This window comes from Heliconius melpomene, chromosome 2 (assembly GCF_056956725.1).
Source record: "Heliconius melpomene rosina isolate 202511_hmr_F chromosome 2, ASM5695672v1, whole genome shotgun sequence".
In the NCBI taxonomy this organism is placed as follows: Eukaryota; Metazoa; Arthropoda; class Insecta; order Lepidoptera; family Nymphalidae; genus Heliconius; species Heliconius melpomene.
In genome coordinates, this window is record NC_140390.1 from 8,297,967 (window position 1) to 8,307,203 (window position 9,237).

The 9,237-nt window shown below is 30.4% G+C and overlaps 1 protein-coding gene across 1 annotated transcript; it reads right to left on the minus strand.

Moving 5' to 3' along the window:
* Window positions 1-5,969: 5,969 nt before the first annotated feature.
* On the minus strand, window positions 5,970-8,993 carry LOC146540728 (uncharacterized). Its single transcript, XM_085204528.1, has 2 exons — window positions 8,794-8,993; window positions 5,970-8,322 (listed from the first exon to the last, which is right to left on the minus strand). The coding sequence occupies exon 2, from the start codon at window positions 8,314-8,316 to the stop codon at window positions 6,640-6,642; it is 1,677 nt and encodes a 558-aa protein (XP_085060654.1). The 5' UTR covers window positions 8,317-8,322; window positions 8,794-8,993; the 3' UTR covers window positions 5,970-6,639.
* Window positions 8,994-9,237: the final 244 nt, after the last annotated feature.

Genomic DNA, 9,237 nt, shown 5'->3' on the forward strand with positions numbered 1-9,237 from the left:
ATATCACTCACGAAAGGCACTGTTTATTAATTCCACACCACAACAATTAAAAAGGATTCTTCTATAAAATTTAAACGCAAAAAATCAATAATTCCGACACACAGGACTGGTTTTATAAGAAAATCGTTGCGAACTAGACGTCCATTCAATACTGTGAAGAGACATGCGTAGAAGAGGACACGGTGACGCGGAGCGCGGGAAAACTGACGTTTTGTTTTTTTAAACATAGATAACGCAATGTTTATTTTTGATAAATTATATTATATGTTTTTTTTTGCGGATGTTATTTTTTTGTGTTTATTACATTTATATTTTTATTTCAATGGTGTATTTAAAAATAGATATGTATCATAGTTAAAAGTCGCGTTTGCGAAAAATATTAATTAATTTATTTATATAATTTTAAAATTTCTTTATAGGTTTGAAATATAATTAACGAAATATAATTAAATAAATTATAAATTAGATAACGCAATGTTTATTTTTGATAAATTATATTATATTTTTTTTGCGGATGTTTTTTTTGTGTTTATTACATTTATATTTTTATTTCAATGGTGTATTTAAAAATAGATATGTATCATAGTTAAAAGTCGCGTTTGCGAAAAATATTAATTAATTTATTTATATAATTTTAAAATTTCTATATAGGTTTGAAATATAATTAAAGAAAATATCGATTAGATTCGGTCAATAGAGCAAAGCGGCCGAGAGGCGCAGCGATACAGCGTTGTTACGTGACGGCTGTATATTCGATTCCCACTCTGGCGAACTATTTTCTTGCTCTGGTAAGAAAGCGAAACGCGGCTTTAAGATTCACCACTCACGGACTCTCAGAGAGACTCTCTCAAAGACTCTCTTGACTCTAGGTTCCTTCTATATAGGATAGATAAGTTTAATCAGGGTACAGGGTATAGCTGAAAAAATCAAGTTAAAAGATCGTTTTTATAGAGCAGAATGCATGTGTAGCTTATAAGAATACCTTAATGTGAGCCAGCTCACAATAATTAAAGTGGTTAGAGATTTAAAGCTGTTAACAATTTATGATATGTGTGTCATTCAATTATGACGCAAATACCAGACGAAATGGGCAAAACCGCTATTTTTATACATTGGCTATATTTTTTTTAGACCTAACCTCATATATGAAGAAAATATCAAAGTTATATATTAAAGAAAATTACACTATTTTATTACTTATTCATATATACTCTATTTCATCATTCTAACCTGAATGCTTATCAGAAAATTATTATTTTTGCTATCATCGTGGACTCTATCCATTCCGTATTGAGTGTCTGAAATCAGCGCTATGCTTCACCTTCGTACCAGAGCGATGAAATGAAAATAATTAATTCTTCACAGCAAGAATCGAACCTGCAGCCGTCACTTTTACAGCCAGACGCTTCGCAACGATACATGACCTTCTCTACTGAAATAAAGATTTTTTTATAAAATTGAAAGCCACAGTTACCTAGGTACTAAAAGTGTATGATTGCATAAATAAAAATAATATGGGCGCAGTCTTTCCATTAGTAAACATATTTACGTAAATGCTATTTTAGTTATCAAAGGAATCAGAAAGAAAAACATGTTCTAAGTGCATTATATATTTAAACAACTTATCAATGCAATAATAAATTATGATTACGCATTTTAAATATATCGTATAAAAAAACATAAATGTAAAATGAGAGCCAAGTTAAATGTTAAGTAATGCGTCGTTCTCTACCTCACCGACCAACGTATGGGAGATTTATATGAGTGCTGAGTTCTGTGTTCACGGGAAATTTTACTCGATATTCATTTTCTTTGCCGCTTGCAATTGTTTCTTTTACCTCCACCTTTTATCCCTAGCGGGGTATTCAGAGAGAACGGAGCGCTAAACACTACGGTCTCTACATACCTCTTTCACCTCGTTATCATCCATCACATCTAATAATTCATTCAACTTTTCTTCCATCCCTGCTCTTTCATTCGACGTAGCTAATTGTAGCTTCGTCCTCCACCTCCCGCCGTTCCGGACATGGCGTGTTGGGTGGCGGTCCCCAACGCCGCATCCGTCGCCACTTGACGCACCAGCGGGGACGCACTAGTGCGCGTCGACTTGGGGGGACGCCCTATCAGTGCGCTCTCTCGAGGTGCACGTTGCGGATGGATCGTCAATCAACAGGCAATGCCTCGACAAATTCGGTGGAAAATGGGGAATGGAGTGAATTAAAAATAAATCTATAATCTTATATTATCATTGTCGAGTCTATATTTATATATTTCTTACATTAATAAATTTAAGTTCCTTAGAAACATAATATAAGCTTAGATTATCTATTTTAAAACATCATGTCTATTAATCTAATCTATAATGTCTAACAAATCGTTCAACAACCTCTGTACATTATAACCCTGCTAAAAAAAGCACCTGTCACCTCCCTTACTCTACTTGAAAATAATGCCAATTTAATTTATCCGTATTCTTATAACACGACTAAATCCAAAAGAGCTAAGGTAACTTCGAGATTAAAGAAATTGTTGAATATTATGTTTAGTCGTATTATTTAGTGACCTGACCTAGCTTAGCTTTGCATATTGTAATATACCTACCCTCTATATAGAAAAGATATTTATTGCCTTTTACGTGAGTAATAAAATTCAGATTTTTCTTTTATTTCATTTTTACTTAGCTGTCTTCCTCACATAGCAGGACAGGCAGGGGAAACCTGGGAACCTAGTGTTAAGATACTCCGTTACCCTTTCGGACACTTTAGTTCCCCATTTTCCGCTCCGTCTATACATACTAACTACTATAACTTTATCTATTTTAAAAATTACTTTACGATTCGAACAATTTACAAAGCGTGATTTTTTTTAAATTTAAAATATATGTTATTTAAAATTTTATATTTTTATATGCAAAAAATATCTGCGAAGGAAAGTTATTAGATCGCCTTTTCAAATTACTTTTTTTGGAGTAAAAATGCCAGAATTATGTTAAAAATCTATCAGGAACTATAAAATTCAGCTGCATGCGAAGAGCTAGGCAACGTTCTGCTAAGTTCACGGACTTATGATCCCTTACTGCCTTTTTCAGCTTCACGCATGTATCAGAGAAGACAGAGGGACCTTAGTGTTAGGACACTCCGTACCTATTCAGACATTTCCATTTCTCACTTTCAGCCTTTAGAATGGTAGCATTCTAATCTCTTTTTCATTCAGTCTAATCGACTATTTTATTAAAAGTAAGTATCTATATGTCGAGACGACCTCCGTTCAATATTATCAATTTCAACGTCTAAGTAATACGCCGTAATAAAAAATCAATTGAAGCAATATAAACGTTTGCGTTCATATAAGCGGATATTAAAAATATATTATTACATTCGTATATTTTCATATAATATGTGTTTAGTAGGTATTTGCAAGATGTAAGAGAAGCTTTATGCCATGTATATATTATATATTTTAGTTCCTTGCTGTACTCCACATTTAGTGGGGTAGGCAAAGGGAACCTGGGAACCTAGTAATAAGACTTCCGTTCCCCACTTAATCCACAGACTTCTCGTTGAGTGGCGAAATGTCGCTGTCTCGTTACCAGAGCGAGGAAATGAAAATATTATAAGTATATCTATACTAATATAATAAAGCGGAAGAGTTTGTTTGTTTGTTTGAACGCTAAGATCTATGGATCTACTGGTCCGATTTCTGATGTTTTTGTTTTGTATGAAAGCTGCATTCTTCAGAAGTGCTATAGGCTATATAATATTACATTACACATATGTACTAATAAATTAAAATACTTTCTAATTTGACATGCAATTTATTCTGCCATGTTAATAACAACCGTCGTTGCTAAGCACCGGTTTGCAAAGTTTCTTTGTTGTTTTAAGAAAATGTCACCCAAAATGAACTTATATTTTGATATTCATCCTTATAAAAATAAATATATTATATTATATTTAATAAATATTCTTATAGTTCAAGCAGGCGTAGCGGCGTCCGGGTCCACTAGTTTAAAATAATAATAATAATAATGTATCTCGCACACAACAGGGCAGGCAGAGGGAACCTCGTGTTAAGACACTCTGTTCCCCACTTTTCGCCAAATTTTGGAGGCATTTCATTTCCTCAAATAAGAATTGAACCCCGTAACCTGTCGCGTTTGCATTCGCACGCGTGTGGCCCGACGCCACGACCCCATTTTATTTTTTAGCACTAAGAAAGAATTTAAACAAATGTGAAGTATATGGGTTGAGGGGGTCAAAAATAATTTGGATATAATCATTCCCCCGAATTGGGATCGAACCCATAAACACTGTTACAGTAAGGTGTCCACTCAATGGCCTATATATTATACATTTTCATCTCAAAGTTCTTTACAGCCCACTTCTTATCTACATTTTATCTCTAACTTTTGTATTTAACAAAGTTTTATGACCGTATCTCAGTCGCTTTGTCTCCTTTCTCAGTAAACATGAGTATAATGACCTCACATATGACTATTAGAAAAAAAATGTATATTTATTAACTATGTTATTATTATGTTATAAGTATAAGTGTTTAAATAAAAATATTATTAAAGATATCAGTTTCATAAAAATAAAAGAAAATATATTTATTTAAAATTTATATTTCGATCCTTTGCTCTTGTGTCAAGGCAAAGGGCGGCGTTGAGTTCGGCCACTCAACACGCAATGCCGCCGGAATTTGGAGGAAAATGGGGAATGGAGAACGGAGAAAGGAAGGAGAACTTAATTAACACTAGGGTAGATCTGAGTGATACAGCGTGACGATAAAAGCAAGTAATAATTGCATAGCATAAGATTAGCTAGGTGTAGTGCTGTTAAACCAGAATTAAAAAAACCAAATATTAAAGTAAAATTTAATTTATTCGCGACATTTTATTTATAAATATGAGGTATATTATAAATAGATAAATATATGTAAGTATAAGTTATATAAAAGTATAGTTTTATTTCTCCAAGCAGTTACGCACGTGGGCGTCGAACCGGAAATATTCGCGATTATCTAATATGTAGGTAGCTGCACTGCAGACTGCACTCAAGGGTACAGGTTAATTTAATTCCTTCCAGCTATTTTTAGGTTAAATGATTTTAATATGAATCTACCTTTTTCCCCTGTAGTTTAGTGATTTCAACATCATGTGAGAAAAATATAGTTTTCTAGCTTCACATTGTATCCCGGACATAGCAGAGTACGCAGAGGGAACATGGGAACCTAGAATTAAGACACTGTTCTCCATTAACGCACTTCCATTCCCCTCTTTCTGCCGAAATATCTCATGAATACCACAGAGATTTGATTGTTGTTTTTTTAGTGGTAATGAAACTCGATGTCGTGCGTAGTCCCTTTACCAGGGCCAAGTTCAGTTCCTTGAGTGGGATTCGAACTAACAACCGTCGCGTTTATAGACGCATTTTCTTCCCGTGCGCCACGACTGGCCTCTTTTAAAGTGTATATACTTAGTTATTTGCACGATACTTAAATACAAAGTAATAGTTATATGATTTTTGTGTCTGTCTTTCTGTGTCAATTTTTCCTAATTACACTGAAATAAGAAAGATGTGGGCGAAGCCGCGCATGGGTCATTAGTAGAATGACAAAGATTGATTAGGGAGAAGAGAAAAATAAATTTTCAAAACATATATATCATAATACTTATATTTGGTAAAGTATAATTATTAATAACTTAAAATAATAAATATACCTAAAATTAACAATAAGTTATTTTTATTAAAACAAACTGTTTCATATAAATACTAACAGAAGAGACTAGCTTAATACATACATTTTTCCTTGAAAATTATAATTTAAAAAATATTTTAGGAAAATTTAAGCTTTTCTTTCTAACTTAAAGATCTAAAAAATAAAATTATTATTTATTACATAAAATAGTTTTTAAAGAAAAAATTAAAAATAATGATTACATTCTAGATGAATCTTTTATCTTTTTCTTAAAAAAAATATTTAGAGGCAAGAAATTGTCTTTGTTGGCAAACAATAAATAGTAACAATAAAATAAACATGAAACATCTTAGGTATCTTACTTTGGATATTTAAAAAACAAAAACTGAGTAAAACTATTAGCTGCTAGTTCCCTTATAAGGTTCCCGAAAGATATAACTAATAGTATATAAATAGTTTAAGTAAAAAAAAACATTTTTTTAGTCATGGATGGATATAGGCCTCTTTGACTGACTGCATAAAAAATATGTGTACAATTGCACACACAAATGTAATTAAATGATAAATATGTTAAAACATTGGTTATTTTTTTCTATTTAAAATTTTTTTTTAAATCTTATAAAATATGAAACATACATGTAAAAAAAGTAGTAATTACGTACAATTTCATAACCATCAATAAAATTCCTTGTTCTAACACATACAAAAATATATTTTACTTAATAATCTGTTCAAGATAGTATTTTAATCATTTTAATAAGTATAAGAGGAGGTTAACTGTTAATATCAATTATAATAATTGTATGACAAATAGAATTTAAAAAAATAATTTAGGCATTCAGCTTAAGGTCTAGAGTAAATATTTATACGGACCATATATCTGTAGAATTATCAGATTTTAAATATAAAAAAAACTCAAGAATCGCATATTTTGTGAAGTCACATATTTTGCTGTAAATATTTCCTTTCATTAATACAGTTTTCTAATTCATCATGATATTTCTCAATCTTGGCATTGAACCCTGGACTTTGGATATCACCATCAAAGCTATTCCCCGTTATAATCTTCTCTTTATTTAATGTAGAATCAAATCTAACTTTTTTTCCAGCTGTATAAGAATTATGAGAATGATCAAAATTATCATGGAATTTTTCCTTTAAAGGTGTAATATTAGTATTTAAATGTGTATTTCTAATAGTTTTTACAGTTTCATATTCAGGTTCATCATCTAATTCTTCAATTTCAATTTCATCTGAATTATCTAAATTCAATGCTGGGTTAGCGATTCCTGATTCTTTCTCTTTTTCTTTCTGTTTTGGAGCTTTTCGTGGAACTTCATAAGGATTGATTGTTACATTATGATCAACTTTATCACTTTTAAACTTTTTCTTTAATGTCTTAAACACTTTTTTAGAAAGCTTATTGCTCGCTTTTAGTAGATGATGTTTTAAATCCTTTTTATCAATTGAATCATTTGAATGCACATGGGTTTTTCTATTCAAATTCATAATATCAATAGCACTGAATTGAGAAACATCATAACCAAGTATTTTACTTTGTTTATTATAGTTATCTGGTATATCGTCCCCTATGTTTTCATAAATGGGACTCTCAGACCTATAGCTGTCTATATTTTCATATAAATGATTTTCTGGGTATAATGATTCGTTTACAGTTGATATTGTACTGTTAGTATCGTTGGTAAATAGCTGTCTAGGCACAATTATGTTTGAAGGGTTATTTGAGGTTATACTGGTGCCAGTAGTATATTCTGAATCAGTTCTTGTTTCATCTTGATCTATAAATGGATTTTCTCCAACAGTTACTTCATTTATGTTTAAATTCGGATCTAAGAAAGGATTTGTATTTTTCTTGTTTGCAATTATTTTTTTCTTAGTTATAATTGTAATTGTTTTTATTTCCATTATGTTGCTTTCGTTTAAGTCGTCATCAAAATATAAAGATTGGTTAGAAGTGCTGGGTGAGTCTAATGCTAATCTATCTATAAAGCTTAAATTTAGGTTACTAGAGTTATTTACAAATATTTGATTATTTATATTTGTTTGTACATTTGTAGTATTGTTTATTGCTGATACATCATTATTATGTAAATCTCCATTGAAAGTTTCAGTGTTCAAAGTTGATTTATTATCGAGTACTGATATCCCAGAATCAACTTCTAAGGCACTATCTGCCATTTCCAGATTTGTTTCATCAATAATTTGTCGAGGCATAATAACAGTATCAGTTAAATTATTTTGTATGTTAGACAATTCACTCAAATTAGCATATATAGGTTCTTCTTTTTCCATTGTTTGAAGAGGTGTATCATGTTTTTTTATATTTTTATGCACATTTTGCAGTTCTCTTTGTAAAAATTCATTTACAGCTGATTTGCTTATACCTAAATCTAAAGCGCTGTTCTCAAATGTTGCTATATCACAACTTTTAGTTCTTTTACGTCTTTTGTGTGGAGTTATTTCCATAGCAGTGTTGACCATTGGATCTTCGTTGACAAGAAGGTCTAATGCTGGATTGAGGTAGACGTTTGGTCCTGTTTGAACCTTTCTTTTAGCTGATTTTACTTCAAATTGATTGTTATCTATTGTGCTCATGGTTCACTGTAAAAGAAAAAAATGTTTTTGTTATTTAGGTATAACTAAAGTATATTTTATATGTTATATTTCAAATAATTTAAATTTTTATTATGATTATGAAACCTATATAATACCTTAGATATTATTATGGATTTTTATCACATATTTTGATAGCCAAAGTTACTTTTCCATTGTTAGGAAAAAAATGTTGCAAAACAACGCGTGGTTGATTTATAAAAATCAATTTACAAAAAAACTATTAACAATTTGCTAATTTTATACATTTCAAAGAAAAAAAAATGTTATTTTACCCATGTTTAAAATATAAAATTAGATTTTTTTTATTAAAAGTATGGAAATTATAGACTTTTATCTAAGTTCTATACAAGAGAAGTCTAAGAATTTTTTGTAATAATTAAAATAATAAATAAAAATACTTTTCATTCATGATTTCAACAAAGAATACAAACCACTTATAACGTATTGCGCACTCACCCATTGAAATAGAGATAGCTTTACTTAAATTCGCTAGTTTATAGTTTAAATAATTTTAACAAATTGATTTAACGTCAGAACTCAAAATAATCACAAGTTTAGCATAAGTTTCATTCACAATTTTGAAAAATTATCCCAACAAAAGTTTGATATGAAATACGGCAGGTGTTTTAAGACGGTTATTATTTTTTGTTTGACATCCGCTCGCGCCAGAATTTAGTGTTACCAGCTGTTAATTCTTTTAATTTTATCTCACACGAATTTAGTTATTATAGTTTTATTATCAATTTAGTCCGTCAAATATTATAATTTGTAAGCGAAGTAAAAGCCTAAAATACAGAATTAACGATTATTTTTAATTATGCTTACACTAACGCCATCTTTTATACAATCAAGGCATTATTTAATATTATATCTTTTAAAGAAATAATAAAATTTGTAGAT

Coding starts and splice junctions, on each gene's coding strand:
- LOC146540728 (XM_085204528.1), bottom strand. CDS start 8,316: ATGAGCACAATAGATAACAATCAATTTGAAGTAAAATCAGCTAAAAGA.